Below are 20,369 nucleotides of genomic sequence, written 5' to 3' on the forward strand. Positions count from 1 at the left end.
AATTCGTTTCATTTAATTATAATTATCCAGCGATTTACAAAATACATTACAAGTACTAGTACATATACATATAAGACTATAACACTACGAAATGAACAGAAAAGAAACCAGGAAACACACACACAATAATTTCTGATTTAGTTTTTTGCTTGTTGCTGGAAAGGAAACAAATTATGGTACAGTACACAATATAAATCATCGTATTTTTGAGAGAGAAAACAAATTAAAGTTAACTTTTTAACTTATGGAGTAAATGTCGCTTAATTAGACACATAAGCATAATAGGATACATTCTTCTGCACGTTTGGGGGGGTTGTACAGGTTTCGAAACAACAAAAACAATACAATAGGGTCCAAGGGGAGGGGTCATTGTTCAAATATCAAATATATATATATAGGTAATCCAAGAGGCAGGACATTAAATTATATTGGAGCACTTGTGGCAGTGATTTTATCGATAGTGTGACATATATGGGGGGCTGTGGGTTTTGTGGGGGCTTGTGGGTCGGCCTAACATAGTGAACACATACATATGTAGTTTTGAACTTGGTTTTATGCATTTTACGGATACCCACGCCCGTCTGTTGCGGAGCGTGGTACCAATGTAAATATAAGCAGAGAGGATTGGGAATGATCCCTCTGGGGCTTCTGTGGGGGTGAGATAGTGTTTTGGAACACACAACGATCGTGTGCTGCATTTTGTTGATGTCCGTTTACTGTTTGTTGTTCTTGGAGAAATTGTGCGAGGCCCAATTTAGAGAAGTTTTCCAGGAGTTGGCCAAAGCTTCGCTGAATTTCGCCCGGAAATGTTCGCGTGCTTTTTCCTCCGTATAGTCCAGCACCTGAGGATGCAGATCTATGAGGGATCTTCAATCGATTACTACGCGATTCGAACTTACCAAAGTGTCGCGTAGATAGTTCAAGTCCTTCTCGGAGGACAGTTCCGGCAGTCCTGTTGAAATCATCATCGAGAACAGCGATAAGATAAGGCAGCCGTGTTTGCGTAATGTTAAAAATGCCTGCAAAAAATTAAATAGAATGAAAACTACAGTCCTGCCGACTTCCGACTGATTGAAGTTGACATACGCGCTCGCACAATTCCTGAAAGTGACAAAACTCTTTCGCCTCGCGATCATTACAGCCCTTGTTGATGACGTACACAAAATCATGGGTTAGCACAAACGGTACACGCTCCCGACGCACACCAAACTTCTCCTTGAAGTGTCCCAAGATGTGTCCAAAGTCGATGTGAAAGAGCTGAGGATGGATCACAAGGATTTCATGTTTGTACAGAATTTGTTCGATAAAGTGATTTACCTGTCCGTTCCTCTTGACCATTATGTTGTCGGAATGACGATCGGCCACGCCCAGTACATAGGTGGCCACACAGTAGCCGGCACAGCTAAGCGTGAACTCGTTGATGGCCTTGTTCAGCTTATCAGCGGGCTTGTTGTGCTCCTTGAGCCAACTGTATAGCGAGCCCTTCTTGAACGGCGACGTGGCCGAGAACATGCCCTTCTCCTTCTGTATGTTGGCAATCGTCTCCGCATGCCGCACCACCTCAATCATGCCCAGGCGCTGCTCCATGCTGATGCAGTTGTAGATGTTCATGCGAAAGTCCATGCTGAAAAGAGGAAACAATTGTCGAAAATGCCACAAGGAGAACTAAGTGTGATTCAAGTTTACCCGTCTCGTTTCCACAACTTGTCCATCACCCGCAGCATCTGCAGTGTGAGCATGTCCTGGCGCAGATCATCGCCATTTTTGAATATAATGTACACATCGTTCGAGTTCAGATCGGCATTCTCGAACACCACCCACAGCGGACGCATCTTACTGTCCATCACCTTGCACTGGTCAGGCGAGACGCCACTACACCGAAAGCTGGGATTCAGTGGGTTCTGTATGTTCTGGAAGACGCCCGTGTTCCGCTGATCCCTCAGAAAGTCCTGCAGCATGGTTTTCACCTTTTCCTTGCTGCCCTTCTTGGCTATAACAGAGCCCTGCTTCAGTTTGTCGAGCACCTGCAGCTGTTTCCGCAGCGGCGCCACATGATGCTTACAGCCCTTGAGATAGACCTCCAGCAGGAGGCCGAACCGTGTCTGCATCGAAGGCGTTTGCATCTCGGATCGCAGATGCCAGAAGAAGTAGTGGCCGATGCGTTGATTGCGCAGCGCTCGCTCCAGCAGTAACACAACCAGATCACTCTCCAGATACGATTCGTGCTTGATGGCCTGCACCAGTTGGAGCAGGTACAATAGCAGATCATCATCCCTAATGGAAATGGGATTGTAGTAAAGGTATTGCTCATGGAGTCATTAAGTGGGGTGTGCACTCACTTGAGAATTTGTAGACACTTGATGGCAAATCGACGAACGGCTGGATCCGGATAGGCATAGTCCAGCAGTTCCAGTGATCGTTCAACCGAGATGAGCGGCCACCGCTTGAGTAGGTACCAGATGTCGGCCACATCGTCGCGCTCTTTCCAGTACACACAGTGCAAGAGGATCGGCAGCTGTTCTGGCAATTCGCGCAGGAGATCATTCCTTAAAAAAGTCAATCACACACAGATTCGAATTTTAGATATTGAATGGTTTTACTGGTAGTTACCTGCGCTCCCAAATGGCATTGCGATCCTGGTCCACCATCTCATAGATCTTGTCCAGGCCGGTGTAGTTGGCCACCAACTCCTTGAGTTCTTTCAGTGGTTTCTCGGGCTCTGCCGGCTGCTGTTGCTTCTCGCGGAGGCTGGCCAGCGCTCGATCCGCTGCATATTGCAAGACAGTATTCTCGCAGGGATAGCGCACGGATTCGGCGCCACTGCTGTGGAATGTTACGTGCACTAGGGCGCACTCCTCCTTGCGCGGATTCGGTTCGATGGTGCCCAGCGGGTGGAACACCTCGTCCGACTGTATATCGTCCGCATATGTCCACGTGTACAGCACCTGTCGGCCAGTTCGCAAATGAGCCTTGTAGTCCAGAAGCGTTGTATTGACCCAGGCCAGGGGATTCTTGTTGTACGACACGTCCTTCTGGGCGTTGTCCTTGTTGTTGGATGACTTCTTGGAGCGCGACAATTTGGTCACCTCAAAGATGACGATGCACAGTCGCGTCATCCGCGGGAGATTGCGCATCTGTATGTCAAAGTCCATGATCTGATCGTTGAAGAGGAACGTGTCCGAGCTGCCATTGGGCGCATCTATCGATCGCTGTGAGCACAGCTTGTGCTCGCCATGATACAGCCCCACATCAACGCCCACCCGGAACGCCCGTGTCTTGTCGTAGTTGACGTTGCTGATGCTGTGCAGCGTCAGCTGAAAGTAGTTGCCCAAATCCCACAGCGATGTGGGTGCCTTATGGAGCACCACGGACCGGTCCTTCTTGGGGGCTCGCTTCAGGCCCATGCTCTGCTCGTTGTGGTGATTGATGTACGACTCCAGGCGGATCACCGACTGCAGCACCACATTGGGCACGGCCGAGTCCGAGAGCGCTTCTTGGATGTACAGGAACTGTATCAGCGGATGATCCCCGAACAGATACTCATCGCGGCCGCTCACTTTCAGTATATAGTCGCCGGCGCGATCGTTCATCTTCATCTGCGATCGGTTCATCTTCTGCAACGTGCTCTCGATCAGCGAGAACGGGGTGTCCTTCTCCATGACAGACAACGTGAACGTGCTCTGATCGTTCTCGTTCTTTACGACTATCAGAAAAGCGGATGTTGGATGACGCTGACGTATTAGCTCGGGCATATCCACCGAGCCGGCCAGCCTCAGGGGATGCTCATAGAGGAGACGCTGCTGCCACGTGAACTGGGAACGCTCCACCTCGATGCTCTCGCAGAGATCTGTCATGCTGCGTCGAAAGTCGTCGATCTCGGGCGTGCCTTGGGTTCGGTGATGATCGAATGAGTTGCCAATCATGCCGCTGACCATCTTCGTTAGTTCGTAGTCGCTGGAGAAGCTGGTGGCATCGGTGCGGTCGCCCAGGCTGAGTAGACCAAAGTGGGGCTGCACCTCGCACAGGCGCTTCGTCTCGTCCGTGTAGGGTTCGATGTTGAACACAGAGATTCCGTAGAACTGATAGTCGCACGCATCCTTGATCATATAGCCCAGGCAGTTCTGTTTCGCCATCTTGACGACCTCCACCTTGATTTCCCGTATCGTGGTCGACGAGGGGGCCTTCATCATCAGCAGGGTGCCATTCGGGATCATGCATATGAGATCGACATAGTCGGGCGGATCGTTCTTCCACAGATTGATAGAGAATCTCATGTCGGATGGGGCGTACTCGGTCGGGGGCATCTCGAAGCCTGGGTACGTGAGGTCTGCATAGGACGCTTGCCGGTTATCCAGCAAACAGGCAGCATAATTGTGGGAAACGGAGGCGGTGCGGTTCATCGTTGCTCCGATCTCAACCAGGTGCATACCACTGGTCTTACTGGTTTACTTGTCGTCACTGCGTCCCTTTGGGGCTTGTTGTCTATTTCGTTGTTGCATGCAATTGTTAGTATTTGTTTTTCGTTCTTGTCGTTATCACCAGGCTCGGCGCGTTGTTTATTTTCAAAGTTTTCCATTTAAATCAGCGCCGCAATCTCATTGTTAGTCATGCCGATCTCTCTGTGAATAATAAATCAGAAGGTGGCGCCCGGGTTATTGAAAAGCAGACGGAGACATATGTATTGAGTGGCAGGGAGGATTGGCAGTGTTCGATTACGGAAATTACCCGCCCGCCGGTTAGATAGGCGCCAGAAGCAGCCCCGTAATAAATGTTGTGGTTCCGTTGCACTGAGATCCGGAAACATTCGGTCGTATCTGCCCGCTTTTTACAGCCATTCGGATTATCACTTGGATCTATTTTTATGGGGCACATTAAATTTGAAACAAATTCGGGGCATAACTATGCATCCAAAATTAAAACTTCTTCCGAACTAAAAGAAAAGCGTTGACTTTATATTTAGTATGAATCACACACACCCATACGCCAGCGGGAGGGGTGGTGCGGCGGCGGCGGCGACCTTAAACACAAAAACAAGAATAAACCATGATGGCCATGCGAATGGTGAAGATTTTATACTCTTTTTGCCAAATTGGAGAGAATATGGCAGGGCGGCTTTTTGTGGACTTGAAGGAATTTTATTTCCCAAGAAATAATAGTCAATTTCCAGTGGAAACAGTTTTCAAGTCCACCAAATATTCCATCTGGCCTTGGTTTCGCCCTCAAATTTCAAATTCCATCACAGAACAGGTGTATCGAGAGCTCGCGGAAAGGGCATTCTACAGTTACGCGGCACCGATGTCTCATCTCTAAGTCGGGATGCCACAAAAAAACACACACACACAAACGCATAGGCAAAGGTCCGTGGAAATGGAAATTACAGCCACCAAAAGAAAAGCAAACGAAACGCCAAAGAATCCAGCACCGCCCTTATTTTCCCCGCCACCCAGCCAAGCAGATCGTTGTTTTTAAAGAGTCATTTGTTTTCTTTTATGCTATCTCCCACTTTATCACATTTTTTTTATTTTTTATTTTTGGGTGTGAGCTGCTCTATTGTTGCCCATTTACTTGTATTCCGGCACCGGCACTCACTCATAACCACGACTGGATATACTCGCACCGAGGTGTATATGAGGCACGCAATATTTTTAAAAAATCAGATACAAAAATTATTTAATTGTTTTTATTTTGTATTGAAACAGTGTGACCGCGGATTTATCGTTAAAGCATACCGTCCGACGTCAGAAATATACCGAAACATACCGTTTCATTTAAGAAATATACCGTAAATATACCAACGAATGCAATTTCTATTTTACATATTCCTCGATTTTGATCTGCCGTGGAATATTACTAGCTAGATAAAACATTTAACCATGCCCACATAATTTTATACGATTGATGAATCTATTTTCTATTTAACTGGTGTATTCTTAATACTGGCTTTTATTGCATTTTGTGTAAAAAGAGGTTTTAGCGAAATAAGTCAAACAAAAAACAAGTAGCGAAATAGGTCAATCAAAACAAACGGAAAAGGAAATTCGTTCATATTGCTTAATTTTGATATTCCATTGAATAATGCTGACTAACTAAATCTCTCAGCAATGCCCACATAGTTTTATCCCATTGATGAACACATTTTCTACAACATTGGATAGTTTTTAATCCTTGCTTTTATTGTATTTATTGTAAAAAAAGGTTTAAACGAAAAAGTTCAACAAAAAAAGAGCCGCTATATTGCGTGTAAGCCGTAGTATAGGCCTTTGTATACCTTATTTTTTTAATTTTATATGAAAGTATAAATATGTATAATATGTATAATATAAAGTATAATATGATGAGTGTTTTGTATATATATCTCGATCCTGATACCTATTCTTGGTCCCTACAAGAAGACAATAAGCTTAAAAACATCGTTGAAATATTGAAAATAATATTAAATAATATTGAATAATATTAAAATATATTGAAAATAAATTGTTTTTGCCTGGGATGACAAACATATTCACAATTCTATAACATCCATTTCCCCCATGGTATGTGTGCATGGAATGGGACTCATTGTTCTGAACCGGTTATGACGACTAATTCTTGGTTAATCTTTCTTCCGTCGAATATTCCCAGCTATATAGATCTTATTTTTGCTCAGATAATTTTATATGATTGCTGAAACAATTTTGATCAAGATAAATTATTTTTAAGTACTTGCATGTTTTTTATTTTGACAAAAACACGATTTCAACAAAAATGTTCAATGTCGCAGGTTGTGACGTCAATGTTGCTGGTATTTGCAGACTCATTTGTTGTCAACCAGGGCATGGGCGTTTTTATACCCTATTTCGTTAATATTATTTTAAGATGCTGTTTTCCAAGCTGCTTTCAAATGTTATTAATAAAGGCCTTGTTTTAGATTTGCATTTTTTTGGTCTATTCATGCATTTGATTAGTTATTTGTAAATAAAACCTGATCCCTGTAGCGCTTCTTTGTCTCTGTAAGAGGACCACTAATTGCAAAATATCGATTAAAATAGATACTGACTAGTTTCTGCATTAATTAGAGCATGGGATGAAACACATTTCCGCAACTCTATATCATCCATTTCCCCAGGGTATGTGTTCATGGAATTAGCAACATGTTTGTGTATGGAATGGGACTCATTGTTGCTAAAGCGAACTGCGGCGAACTGCGGCGAATTCAAATTCGATTCAAAAAAACGACCAATTCCTCATATTCTTTGTTCCGTTGAATAATACTATCTATATGGAACATTTAGCCATGCCCACTCAATTTTATACGATTGATGAATCAATTCTATACATGATTGGTCTATTCGAAATACTTGCATTTATTGGATTTCTATATAACATTGAAAATGAAATTAATAAATGACAAAAATACCATTTAGCACTAAAAAACACCACATGGGAGCGCGGCGAAAACCAGTTTCTACAGTATGACCCTCAGAACAGCACCGAAATATACGGTCTCATTTGTAAAATATGTGTGAATCACAGTCACATGCGCTTAACAGCACATTTACTGTTTTTATCGAAAATCAATGTTAATTGCAGTAGAGCTGCCAGATCTGAACCAAACATCGATGTTCTCCCACCACTAGTAAAAAAGGTAAACAAAGTGAATCGAGCAAAATAAATTTAAATAATGTAAAAGCTGTTGTACAAAATGTCTAAAATTAGTGAAATTGACAAAACTCTGAAGTAAAAGAGAGTGAGCAATGTATTAAATGATAATCATTTGACAAAGCGATGAGCGACTCCGATGAAGGTGAGATATCTGCTCTGAGTCAGAGAAATAAACGTTTACGACAACCCGACTTATATATAATATATGCCCATACATGTATGTATGATGTGTGGGGAGTGTGTGGTGATATTTAAAAAGCCATTCCAGCATGAAATCACAGCCCAGCCAGTAAATTTCCCCTGCAAAAATGTTATTGGTTTTTCAACAACACGGAACAGTGTGACCCCCTCCACCTCTGATGCTGTGAACGATGCGCGCCAAGCTGGTAATTTGAAAATGCTTCTCCACACACCCAACCCCGCCACCAACCAATGGGAGAGCAACTAGTGCGCTTCAACCATTGGGCCATTTGACACCCAAACATCCAAAGCATAAAACCCAATGCCCGCGCAAAAAAATCAATGACGGGACTGTCGGTCCTTGACCACCCGCAACAGTTGTTTTTACTCGTCTTGCGCACTGGCTTCGGGCTTTGGATCAACGACCACGGAACGACGGCGTGGCCTGGCCCCAGACGTATTAATGACAGAGGCCAATCGATTTTTCTATAGCGGGCGGCCTCAGTTAAGTTTCAATCAGCGAGCTGTGTGGATCGAGTTTTTTCAATGCCCAGACGTTGCTATTAATTTTTGTGGCTAGTCTGTCGGGCGGTGTGCTGGGAATGATTGCATAATGTCCTGGAAATTTGTGGAGGAGCCCAAGCCTGGCACCGAAACAGCTTTAGAGGCGTGCGATTATTTCGTCGATGAGGTCACATACGGCTCGGGAGGCCCAGGAGGGCCCAGACTTGGTAGAGGGGTGTTGGCCTCATAATCCATATGTTTATTCTAAATACATATTTTGTTTCTTTGGTAGATGCCCGGGAGGAAGTGCGCCAGATCAAGCATGGAGAGCTCAGGGCTGCTGTTAGCGAGGGGGATGAGCGCACGGTTCGTGTCCTTCTGTCGGCGCTGGGAACCGAGAGGCAGATTATAGTCAATATGGCACCATCCGGCGCCAACACGTTGCTGTTCACGTGAGTAGAATAGGTGTGGTATCCGCAACGGCTTCGTCACTTCTAACCACACTTTCAATTTCAGAGCCTGCCAGTCTGGCTATGAGAGTATCACGCAACGGCTACTGGACGCCGGGGCTGATGGACGATCCCATGCGGTAACAAAGTACTCCCCGCTGTATGCAGCCGTCCACAGTGGCCATATTGGCATCGCCAGGCTGATGCTTGACCGCTTTCCAGAGCTGATCCAACAGCCGACAGTGGAGCGCTGGCTGCCCCTGCATGCGGCGTGCATCAACGGCCACATTAAGCTGCTGGAGCTGCTCATAGGCTATAAATATCCCGACTACCTCTATCAGACATATCGCGACGAGGAGGGCCAGTGGGAGTGGCGGCTGCCATTCGATGCCAATGCCCATGATGTCACGGGGCAGACGAGTCTCTACATAGCCAGCATTTTGGGCAACAAGCAGCTCGTAGGAGTCCTGCTAAAATGGCAGCTTCACTGCAGAAGGACGCTGGGCGACTCTGCAAGTTCGGTGAGCACTCCCATAACGCCGACCAGGAAGCGCATTTCCTTTGGCATCCAAGCCATCATGTCAAAGCTGCATATATCCGGCGAATCGGAGGCCTTGGAGGAGCAGCCCCCAGCCGAGTCTACAGAATCGCAGCGTTGTCCGATCAACGTAAATTTGCTTTGCGGTGCCGCGAGAGAAACAGCCCTACTGGCGGCTGTCCGTGGCGGCCATTTGGATGTGGTGCAGTCGCTGTTGCAGCATGGCGCCAATCCGAACATTGTGGCCAAGCCCGTGGAGGATCAGAATGATCCCAAGTGCAGCGAGGAGATCTACGGACTGAGTAATGTACCGATTGCCGAGGCCTGCAAGCAGCGTTCCCTGGCCATGCTGGATCTGCTGTTAAAGCACGGCGCCCGCGACGACAACGGTTCAGCCATCAGCATGGCCCTAGCCGGTGGCGACGAGGCGATTTTGAGTCGCCTGCTGGCACGCCGCGTCCACCCAGACTCGGACTACAAGATCAATAAGAAGGGGCTACCCACACCGGTGGAGGTGAATGTGTTTTTGCCCTCCACGAGCAACATATCCTACAGCGCCATGTTCCCCAATGTGCCCACCATTATCGATTGGCACAGCTTAAGCTCAAACGTTCAGCTGACAGTCGTGCGTATTCCGTGGCTGGTCAGCGGCGTACTGCTGCTGAATCCCAAGCTGCAGACGCATCCGAGGCTTACTGAGGTCTCACTGACGGCCATCACTCGGATCGACTTTTCGCATAATCTGCTCACGACCATTCCACAGGAGTTGCTGCATCTGGTTAGCCTCAAGTACGTGTTAAATGATGCACTTTGCACACTCCCAAATGTAATACTCTCCTTTGCAGGTATCTAAATGTGGCTCAGAACAAGATCACGGAGCTGCCTCCGCCCATGGGCAAGACCTACAGCTGTCCCGTGCTGGACGAGCTCTTCCTGCAGGACAATCAGCTGACGAGTCTGCCAGCTGCCATTTTCCATCTGCCTGCCTTGACCATTCTGGACATCTCGAATAATAAGTTGCAGGAGCTGCCATTCGATCTGTGGCGCGCACCAAAGCTGCGCGAACTGAATGTGGCCTTCAATCTGCTCAAGGATCTGCCGGTGCCGCCCATGCAGACAAGCAGCTCGGTCTGGAGCCTGGACAAACTGCAGCTGCAGTCTTATGATGAACCCTCCTCGAATAAGCCGCGCAACCTGACCCATCAGGAGCTAACACATCGGAATATTTGGTCCGGTTCGCTGGAAATCGCCGACAATGACATGAAATGGCACCAGGACCCAGAACTGGGCGATGGCAAGGCTCCTGGGGCAGGAGCTTCTCAGTTGAGCAGTCTGAATATAGCTAACAATCTGTTCAACAGCATACCCGCTGCACTGCCCTGCTTGGCTGTGAATCTGACCCGTTTGAATATGTCCTACAACAGTCTGCGTTCTATGGGTCACGTGACCAGCTATCCTGCCACGCTGAAGCAGCTGGATTTGAGTCACAATGAGATCTCCTGCTGGCCTAGCCTGCCGCGCATAACCGAATCGGATCCGCATTTGCTGTGCTATAGCTACGTCCAGGTGCCGGAGGGTCAGGAGGAGCCTACCTATAAGTCATCAGCGTCGAAGGGCAACGCCTCCTCCTTCCGCGCCTCGGTGCTGAAGAGCGTCTGTCGCCACAGGCGCCATTTACGCTTGGAAGCGTTGCGCACTCTCATCCTGGCGGACAATTTGCTCTCGCGGATTCAGCTGTCGACTGACGATGCCACAACCCTTTTCAATGAGAGCGAGGACGCAGACTGGAGTGTGGTGGGTGTTAGCAAGTCGAAGGTAATCTTTCCAAATCTCTCCATGTTGGACATGACCAACAACTGCCTTAAGGAGATCCCACCATCGCTGCACGAGCTCAGCAGCCTCTCGGTGTTGAATATAAGCGGAAACGTGAATATCACGGAGCTGCCACCCCATCTCGGATTGCTCTCGAGGCTGTGGAATCTCAACACGCGCGGATGCCTGCTTCAGGAGCCATTGCGGTCCATGATCGAAAGCAAGAAGCACAAGACAATGGACATTGTGGGCTACCTGAAGTCCATCTACGAAGATGCCCAGCCCTATGCGCGGATGAAGCTCATGGTGGTAGGTGTGGCCGGGATAGGCAAGAGTACGCTGCTGGACTTACTGCGTCAGGGAGTGGGCCCCGGGTCCAGCTCCAGCTCCAGCTCACATCGGTCCCGAGCCAATGAGAACCACTGGGCCAAGAGGATGGGACATGCGCGTAGCTCGTCCCGCTCTCAGCGGCATTCTTCTACCTCAAACTCAAACATATCCACAGTGGGCGTGGACATTGGCACCTGGATATGCGAGAAGCGGAAGCGATCTCCCGGCTCCCACGGTCCAGTGGTCTTTCGCACATGGGACTTCGGTGGACAGAAGGAGTACTATGCCACCCATCAGTACTTCTTGTCGAAGCGCAGCCTCTATCTGGTTCTGTGGCGCATCAGTGACGGCCACAAGGGTCTGGCCGAGCTTCTTCAGTGGCTGGCGAATATACAGGCACGAGCTCCCAACTCCCCCGTCATCATTGTGGGCACCCATTTTGATGCAGTGGGCGAATCCATCTCCGCCCAGCAAGCGGAGCACCTGCAGCAACTGATTCGGGAGAAGTTTATAGCGATACCAGATGCAGAAAAGATCGGCCTGCCGCGTGTGATTGACTCCATTGAGATAAGCTGTCGGTGAGTTCGATCCATACATCGCCGAGAAGCATTGAAATACAAAATTGTTTCCTTCCAGCACCCTGCACAACATTCATCTACTCGCCAACATTATCTACGACACTTCTATGCAACTGCGCTCGCCCGGCTCCAAGGAGCCCATGCTGCTTCAGAAAATCCCCGCAAGCTATATTGCCCTCGAGGACATTGTCCATGTGATTGCCTGCAATTTGCGGGCGGCGGGTCGCGATCCTGTATTGGATGCTGAGCAGTATCGCCGCCTGATCACAGAGCAGATGCGTCTCCACAACTATAAAAGCTTTCGGGATGCCGCCGAATTGCAGCAGGCCACCACCTGGTGCCATGAGAATGGAGTGTTGCTTCACTACGACGATGCCACCCTCAGAGATTACTATTTCCTCGATCCACAGTGGCTGTGCGATATGCTGGCCCATGTGGTTACGGTGCGAGAGATAAACCCCTTTGCGCCCACGGGCGTTATGAAGTTGGATGATCTCCAGCTGCTGTTCCGCAGCGTCCAGGTTCAAGGAAACGGCAATCGCAGGTGAGTCGCCTTCTATTTGCGGTTCTCCTTAGATTCTTTTAGACTTGTTTCCCGTCTCTCTCTCCTCCAGTTATATTGTCAGTTTATTGAACAAGTTCGAAGTGGCCCTGACCTGGGACTCGCGTACTCTACTGATTCCCTCCCTGCTGCCACTGCAAGAGGGGGCCACGCCCAATACTGGCACTACGGTGAAGTTGTCGCAGCGCTCACGTGGCCGCAATTTGGGTTGCTCCGTCTCGCAGGAGCTGAATCTCAACACTCTGATCTACGAGCAGCGCTCGCCACGCACCTCCCCATCTTCATCCTCATCATCCACTCAGGGCCTGCGGCGTATTCTTCTCATGACGTATTTCCCTTCGGGCTTCTGGTCGCGCCTGATCACACGGATACTGGCCGATGAGCAGATCGTTGAAGCGATCCGAAACGTCTATGTGGCTGCCCAAGACGTAAGCTGAAACATTATTGATTCTTTTTTCATTCTTAGACCCTTGTTCTCCCATAGAAGTGCGTGGAGTTTGATTTACGTCTCTCACTGGAGCAGGACACACAATGGAATCTGTGGCAGACGGGACTAGCGCTTTATTATGGACCCATCATGATCTTTAGGATCTGGGAGGTGCCCTTCCAGAGCAACGAGCGGACGCAGCCTTTCCGCACGGCAGGCAACCGATTCAAGCTCAAACTAGATGGCATTTGGAGCGATGTCAGCTTAAGCTCTTCGAGCATTTTGGAGGTTTACTTCCCTCTCCATCATGTGAACATCTATCAAGAACTGGACGACGGGGAACGTCAATTGCTGGCCGAGCTTCAGCCGCACATGTCGCAGGTGGCCAAGCTGTTGGCTTTGACTGTGGATCACATCGATTTGTTGCTGGAGGATTGGTATCCGTCGTTGGGCACGCGGTTTGTGCACACTTCTGAGGGTCGCTTCTTGATCACTCGCATGGTATTGTGTCCACGCTGCCTCCGAAAGCTACAGTTGCAGCACAGCACTGAGCCCGGGGACCGAGAGATGCCTGCCATGGGATGCAATAGACCCAGTCGAAGTAGCAGACGTGGCGGTGGGGCGTACTTCTTGCACGGCGTAGGCGATCCAGGAGATGATGGCGCTCTGAATGTGTTCTCCGCTTATCTAAATGCGACAGCCCGGAGGGAGCGACGGTCCGAAGATTCCCTGGGCGCAGGGTCTGATGCGGACTCAGGTGTGGGCCCCGATTCTGCCGGCTCCTCCCGCAACACATCCGTGGACGGACACCCGGGTTACCATTTGCCTGATAATTCCAACGTGTGCTACGCCTGGATGATCGAAGAGTGCATTCTATCCGTGTATAATCAGAGTAAGCTTAGCTGTCCTGTGCATCTGGAGCAGTCCATGTCGCAACTTGCACCTGATGTAATCTTTGCCGATATACCCGACAAACACACCATCGCCACGGAGTGCATCATTAAGGGCGCGCTCCTGGGTCGAGGCGCCTTTGGTTTTGTGTTCAAGGCCAGCTGCAAGATGAGAGGCGCGCGATCTTTCAAGCCTGTGGCCATGAAAATGCTTCAGCCAGTGCCGCCGGGCTCCCGGGCCAAAGAGGTGAGTCATTGCATTTATGGAGAGCGTATTTACGGGGATTCAATGTACTCTCGTTACTTTTTTTGCAGAGCGCTCTCATGGCCTACAAGGTGGCTTTGGGAAAGTGGGATCGGGATCCATTGCAGCACTCCTGCAAGGCGTATTGTACAGCACGCCAAGAGCTCGCCGTCCTTCTCACCCTTAAACATCCCAATATCGTTCCCTTGGTGGGGATCTGCATTAAACCTTTGGCTCTGGTGCTGGAGCTGGCGCCGCTGGGCGGCCTGGATGCTCTGCTTCGGCAGTACCGCCGCAGCGGAGCTCACATGGGCCCGCATACATTCCAGACTCTAGTCTTGCAGGCCGCACGGGCCATCGAGTATCTGCATCGTAGGAGAATCATCTACCGCGATCTAAAGTCGGAGAATGTGCTGGTCTGGGAGCTGCCGCAGCCGCACACCGAGGACAGTCCCCGAAACCATGTGCACATTAAGATTGCCGACTATGGCATTAGCCGGCAGACAGCTCCAAGCGGAGCCAAGGGCTTTGGCGGCACCGAGGGATTCATGGCACCCGAGATAATACGTTACAACGGAGAAGAAGAGTACACAGAGAAGGTGAGTAATGCGGCTCTGCCTGTATGAAGAAGTACTCATATTTGGTATTTGGCTTGTCCATTCCAGGTCGATTGCTTCTCCTTTGGCATGTTCATCTACGAGAACATTAGCTTGCGGCAACCATTCGAGGGACACGAGTCCATTAAGGAGTGTATCTTGGAGGGCAGTCGTCCGGCTCTCACCCAAAGGGAGACTCAGTTTCCCACCTGCTGCCTGGATCTCATGGTTCTCTGTTGGCACGAGCAGCCCCGTCGTCGTCCCACGGCCAGTCAGATTGTGTCAATACTTAGTGCACCAGAGTGCATCCATTTGCTGGATGTGGTGGCGCTGCCGCACAGCGAAAAGATTGTCTGCGGTGTCTTCCAGTCGACGATTGGCATGGGAGATGAAGAACGCTCCGGCCTGGAGCTGTGGCTTCCCGCTTACGGATCCCGCATCGACATACTTGATTGCACGCCTTCCGGCTGCCTGGTGCAATGCAACAGCATCAGTTGTGCCCCACAGCCGCAGGTTGGTCCTCCCAAGACCCCCGAGAACGGCGCCCAATCCCGTTCCCGCTCTGCGCAGCGCCTACCTAAGATGAACATGCTCTGCTGCTGCCTGGTGGGCGAGGCTATCTGGATGGGGGACGTTTCCGGCAACCTGCACGCTTATAGCACCTCCACCTACGCTCATTTGTTCTCCTACATGCTTGATCCGGCCATCAAGTCGGCTGTGATAAGCCTTGTCCACATGGAGAAGATTGCCCGCGTGGCCGTGGGCCTGCACAATGGTCGAGTGTTCCTGGTGGATGCCACAATGATGCCCACCAACTGCGCCTTTGCCGAGGGCTCCTTTGTGCTTACAGAGATCTGTTCTGGCTTTGTATTGCACGCTGCCTGTTCAGTTTTTCTCGATGGGTGAGTAGATCAATCATTCGACATTGAACCATTTTATATTGTGCATTTCTTTCAGGGTCTATGAACTTTGGTGCGGGGAAATAGCCGGGAAGATAAATGTATTCCCCCTGAGCGAGTCGGGAGTAAGTGGGCATCAGGCTCTTTGCCACAGCGAGGAGCCCAATCTAATTGAGGATGTCAAGGTGGCCCGTCTGTGCAGCAATGAGAGCCATGTATTCAGTTGCCTTTATCCAGGATGCATGGTTTACCAGTGGGGCGCTACGTCGAAGCGTATCGAGAACAAGTTGGACTGCTCCAAGCTGCTGCCGTGCTCCGAGTCGCTGCAGAGCATCGCCATCGATGAGCATGTGAGTCTCATCAAGTGCCAGATTTCGGCTCTGGCGGCCCACAACACAGAGCTGTACATAGGCACCACTTGGGGATGCCTGATCGTGGCCGAGCTACAGACCCTGCGTCCGATAAGTGTTTTCCGACCCTACGAAAATGAGGTAAGAATGTGATCTATCTCAACCTGATCTTTGACTAGACCAGTTGCATCTGCCTTTTTTTTTAGATAAAAGCCATCATAACGCTTTCAAATGACAAGGTGCCGTTGATCGCCACCATTGGGCGAAGGTATCGCTCTCTGATCTCCCGCTACGTGGACTCGGCTGAGTCGTCCAATGCGTGCTCTGCAGTTAGCACACCCACTCATGGTGCTGCCAAATCCTTGCCGCCAGTTGATGTTGATAATCACATCCATTGCCTGCTGTGGCGCGCCAAGCACTGGACCTAGACTCGATCTCATCGACGACTTCGGCGTATTGTTAAAGTATTCCTAATCAACTCACACACGTACACATTATTGTTGAGCAAGCAAGTAGACATCGGGGGCATTCGCTGGGCTCTGGCTAGGATAGGGATCTTCCAGTTACATAAATTATCTGCTTCTTTTGCTTCCAGTGACTATCCCCAGTGTCAGCTACACACAAGCATTCCATTTTTCATAATAAAATTTAATAAATCTACGAATATAATCTCATGCAATTAACTGTCCGCCGTGTGCGAGTCTTGGGCCACGGATGCCGCCGACATGGACGACTGACGGCTGCGGGAATAGATGGACGCGGAGCTCTTGAGAACCCTCACATAGTTGTTGAAGTCGACGACGAACTGGAACTCCTCCTTTAGGGCTTCACGCAGCGGCACCTGTCAGAGGAATGGATACAAATTTAAGGATCGCCCAGGCTGTAGAGAGTGGATAACGTACGCGATAGTGGTGTGCCTTCTTCATCACAAACAAGACCCAGCTGATGATGCCGTACAGCAAGGCGCAGCAGCTACCCACGAGGAGAACGAAGAACACGCCCTCCAGATTGTTCATGTCCAAGGGCGTGGCATCGGGTGCATCTTCTTTGGTTGCGCAAATGCCTGTGCCGACCTCATTCCACCACTTGTTCTTCATTTTCTCCAGCACGCCCTGCTCCTGCAGCTCCAGGAGAGCGTTGTTGAACTTGTCCCGATGTCCCCAATCTAGAAGATGATTTGCAACGTTGCTACATGTGGACTCTACATGTGAGTGAATATCTTACTCTTCCGCATGGCTATGCCATATCCCTTCTCGTCCAGAGCGTCGCCGATCTTCTTCAGATTGCATTCACGCTTCGTGTTGTACTCAATCGATGTAGACTCCATCAGAAAGGCATAGTGGGTGCTGGTCTTTACTCGCCTCACGCCTTCTTGGTTATCCTCTGTTAGGTGTTCGGGATGCTCGGTCATAAATTTGTTCATCTTCTTGTATCGTTCGTCCTCGGATGTCTAAAAATGATAATATTTAATATGATAGTGCATAGTCAACCGAATATCATGCTATTACCAAAAAGAAGTTCCTCGTGGAACCCGTACGTTTCGCTCCGTAGACCACACCATCTTTGTTGTCAGCCAGGTCGTCAACGCTGTTGATCAAACTTTGCGGCTTTTCAATTGTCAAGAAGGCAGCTAAGTTGGCGGTATATGACGAAACAACAATCAGGGTAAAGAACAGCCAGAAAGTGGCCACCGTTCGAGTGGACAGGGCTCTGCAAGGATGACAATGGCTTTCAAATTAGTATTTTATTAGTTGTTGAACATACATACTTTGGTCCGATTTCCGAACCCTGTTGGAGCAGAGCACCCGTTGTAAACCAAATGGAATTGCCAATTGTAAACTGATTTTCCAGCTCTTCAGGCTCTTCAATGCATGGATATGGATTGTCCCATTCGCTGGGCGATAGGCGACCCAATATGAAGAAGCTCAAAGCTACGGCCAAAAAGGAAAACCCCAGGAACCACCAAACCTCTTCAGAGAACGGGTCCATGAACGTAAAGAGCTCAGGAGTAGCCTTCTGTGGTTTCAAGTAGAGAATGGCTATACCTGAAAGAATTTTTTATATTAAAATACGATTAAAAACGGATCGGACAGGTTGAACCTACCCAGATTCATAAAAGGTATCGTAAAATCAATGGCCTCTTCTCGCTCAGAGGTAATGGTCAAGTCCGTTATGGCCAAGTCTGCCCGCTTATATAAAATGAATCATGAATGGAAATGGATCAATGGAAATGTGATGCTCTTGACTTACCCCCATCATAATTTCCCTCAACATTCCCGTGGATTCGTTGGAGGTCTTGTTATACGATCCATAATCATTACCACCGTTCACGAAGGTAAAGTTGAAGCCCAGTTTGTCGGCTAGCTCCTTGATCAGGTCCACTCCGTAGCCCTCGTACTGACTGTTTCCTTCTAGCTGCTTGAAAGTCTCCACCAGCTGCGCATAGGGCTTGTTCTAATGGATAATTTTAACATTTGTATTATCGATATAGAAATTATTTAGACTATATATGTCTTACCGGCACCGAAAGCAAGACAATAAATGTTTTGTTGGCCAAAGAGTTGTCAATGTTGTCGAATTGCGCTGTGGTGGCCGCCAGGCGTTGGGCTCTGTATTCGCGCTGCTCATCCCAAGTTCCTACTTTGACAATACCCGAGGGCTGGAGCTCAATCACATCCAGGTGATATCCTTTGCGGACATTTCCCTCAAAAAATATGGGTCCGGTGAGCAGGCGATCCGTGAGACGCAGCTGATGTGAGACGAATAAAATGGAAATGCGAGTAAATAAGTGAAATATGTTCCACTCACCGTTCGCATATAGTTCTTGAAGGAGGATCCATCATCCCGGACACTCTCTGTGCGCTGGGAGCAGTTCTGGGAGACTGGCTTGAATGGTAGATTCTTCAGGGTCTCTGCGAATAGCTGAACGGCATCATAAGTGAGAGCCATTTCCACGGTAATGGGACAGGAGCCTTTGAAAATATTGAAGTTTATTTAAAGTTACTATATAGGGGATACTATACAATTGTTCACTACCATTCCGAAACTCATCCTGGTCACTGGGATATCCCAATTTCATGAGTAGCTCCTTGACGGCCATTTTCTCCGGGGAAAACAGCCGCAGCCCTGTTATGTTAGCCTCACTGTACTTGTACTCCTCCAGGTCGAACGAGTGAAAGTCGAGGTTGCCAATTATGTACTTGTAGTCCTCATTGATGATTCCCACCTGTTGCGCCTGATTCAGGAACTCTGGCATTGTCTCACTGGAGCCAACGACCACAATTCGATTATCAACCGACTTTCTCACTCGCCGCAGGACCTGCTTGTAATTGCCATTCAAGTGCATGTCGTAGCGCAGGACCGTGACCACGGGTCCGTTCATCCCAAACATCGTGGTTAGTTCATTCAGAATGTTTAGGTAATCGGCTGGAAGCGGCATGGAATTTATACATATAATGGAAATTATAGTATCGATTGAAACATACCCGATTCGTAGAGGAATATGAATCGTGTCCAGTTGAACTCTGTGATGAGACTGTAGAGGGCCTTGGCGAGGTCAGCTGGATGTGGATGGAGATTGAAGCCCTCCGCGTACTCGCTCATGTAGGAGTATATGTGGGGAATGTCCATGGCATCGCATATGGACATCAGATGGACGGCAGTGTGCCGCGAAGAGGGTCCAAAAACACCCGCAATGCCCGTCTTCGAATGAAAAGATAATGAATTAATTACGAGTAATATTGTAAGGAAAGGATCTAGTGAGCTACCTCCATCATCCTGCACAGTCTACCGTAGCTCTGATAGGCATCACCGTAGTTAACCTCCGCCTTGAGGGACGTCAGCGTTGTGCCCACCTCCTGGTTGGCCACTTCGATGGCATGATCGAAAACAATATTCATTTGATCCGTGTTCTGGTCGGTGAGCAGACCTGAAAATCAGAATGAGAAATTCCCTCTATCGCTCTTGCCGGTTTGTTTATAAACAAATCTTGACCTCATCGAGCAGCGGTCTATCCCATTCCGCTCGGAGAGCCAAACAAACAAATAAATCTGAATACTAAAATACGATTTTATGAGCTTTCGGCGTTGATGGAACGAACAGCGTGTTAAAAATAAATCGCCCATTGCAAATGGTTTGTTTTGGGCAGAATGAAAAAAAAAACACTCGAGCGACACACATTTCTCTGTCGGTTTTTTTCGATTTTCAAAATGTCTTACCAATGGGGACACTTCCCATGTTTTGGAAGCTGTCGTAGCTGCTGCCATAGCCCTCGTACTGAGTGCTGTGAAGCGGAACTCGGGACAAAATTATGACGAACGAAATGAAAATATGTTTGCTAAACATTTTAATAGCTATACATATAAATTCA

At 48.7% G+C, this 20,369-nt stretch overlaps 3 protein-coding genes across 8 annotated transcripts; 1 reads left to right on the forward strand and 2 right to left on the reverse strand.

The window, feature by feature from the left end:
- Positions 1–37: 37 nt before the first annotated feature.
- Positions 38–5,695, reverse strand: LOC108155590 (phosphatidylinositol 4,5-bisphosphate 3-kinase catalytic subunit delta isoform). 2 transcript variants are annotated; one of them, XM_017286504.2, is made up of 8 exons: positions 5,590–5,695; positions 2,611–4,619; positions 2,340–2,546; positions 1,687–2,274; positions 1,318–1,624; positions 1,087–1,257; positions 900–1,019; positions 38–842 (listed from the first exon to the last, which is right to left on the reverse strand). In XM_017286504.2, the coding sequence occupies exons 2-8, from the start codon at positions 4,425–4,427 to the stop codon at positions 714–716; spliced, it is 3,339 nt and encodes a 1,112-aa protein (XP_017141993.1). In that variant the 5' UTR covers positions 4,428–4,619; positions 5,590–5,695; the 3' UTR covers positions 38–713. The 2 variants fall into 2 exon arrangements, with proteins under 2 accessions (XP_017141993.1, XP_017141994.1); XM_017286505.2 differs by having other exon boundaries at positions 5,566–5,682.
- A 1,902-nt stretch (positions 5,696–7,597) lies between these two features.
- On the forward strand, positions 7,598–16,660 carry LOC108155814 (leucine-rich repeat serine/threonine-protein kinase 1). 5 transcript variants are annotated; one of them, XM_017286898.2, is made up of 11 exons: positions 7,598–7,783; positions 8,618–8,777; positions 8,842–10,101; positions 10,158–12,032; positions 12,091–12,576; positions 12,647–13,022; positions 13,079–14,158; positions 14,227–14,754; positions 14,821–15,653; positions 15,709–16,141; positions 16,207–16,660. In XM_017286898.2, the coding sequence occupies exons 1-11, from the start codon at positions 7,765–7,767 to the stop codon at positions 16,426–16,428; spliced, it is 7,272 nt and encodes a 2,423-aa protein (XP_017142387.1). In that variant the 5' UTR covers positions 7,598–7,764; the 3' UTR covers positions 16,429–16,660. The 5 variants fall into 5 exon arrangements, with proteins under 5 accessions (XP_017142387.1, XP_017142388.1, XP_017142385.1 ...); XM_017286899.1 differs by having other exon boundaries at positions 7,765–7,783; positions 13,082–14,158; positions 16,207–16,428; XM_017286896.1 differs by lacking the exon at positions 7,598–7,783 and adding an exon at positions 7,853–8,027 and having other exon boundaries at positions 13,082–14,158; positions 16,207–16,428.
- On the reverse strand, positions 16,657–20,364 carry LOC108155818 (glutamate receptor ionotropic, kainate 2). Its single transcript, XM_017286905.2, has 13 exons — positions 20,218–20,364; positions 19,768–19,928; positions 19,486–19,702; positions 19,037–19,426; positions 18,809–18,972; positions 18,519–18,749; positions 18,251–18,454; positions 18,105–18,189; positions 17,769–18,045; positions 17,509–17,710; positions 17,225–17,450; positions 16,903–17,165; positions 16,657–16,841 (listed from the first exon to the last, which is right to left on the reverse strand). Exons 1-13 carry the CDS (start codon positions 20,342–20,344, stop codon positions 16,680–16,682), a joined length of 2,709 nt encoding a protein of 902 aa, XP_017142394.1. The 5' UTR covers positions 20,345–20,364; the 3' UTR covers positions 16,657–16,679.
- Between the last annotated feature and the right edge of the window lie 5 nt (positions 20,365–20,369).

Source organism: Drosophila miranda, chromosome 2 (genome assembly GCF_003369915.1).
Source record: "Drosophila miranda strain MSH22 chromosome 2, D.miranda_PacBio2.1, whole genome shotgun sequence".
NCBI classification, from domain to species: domain Eukaryota; kingdom Metazoa; phylum Arthropoda; class Insecta; order Diptera; family Drosophilidae; genus Drosophila; species Drosophila miranda.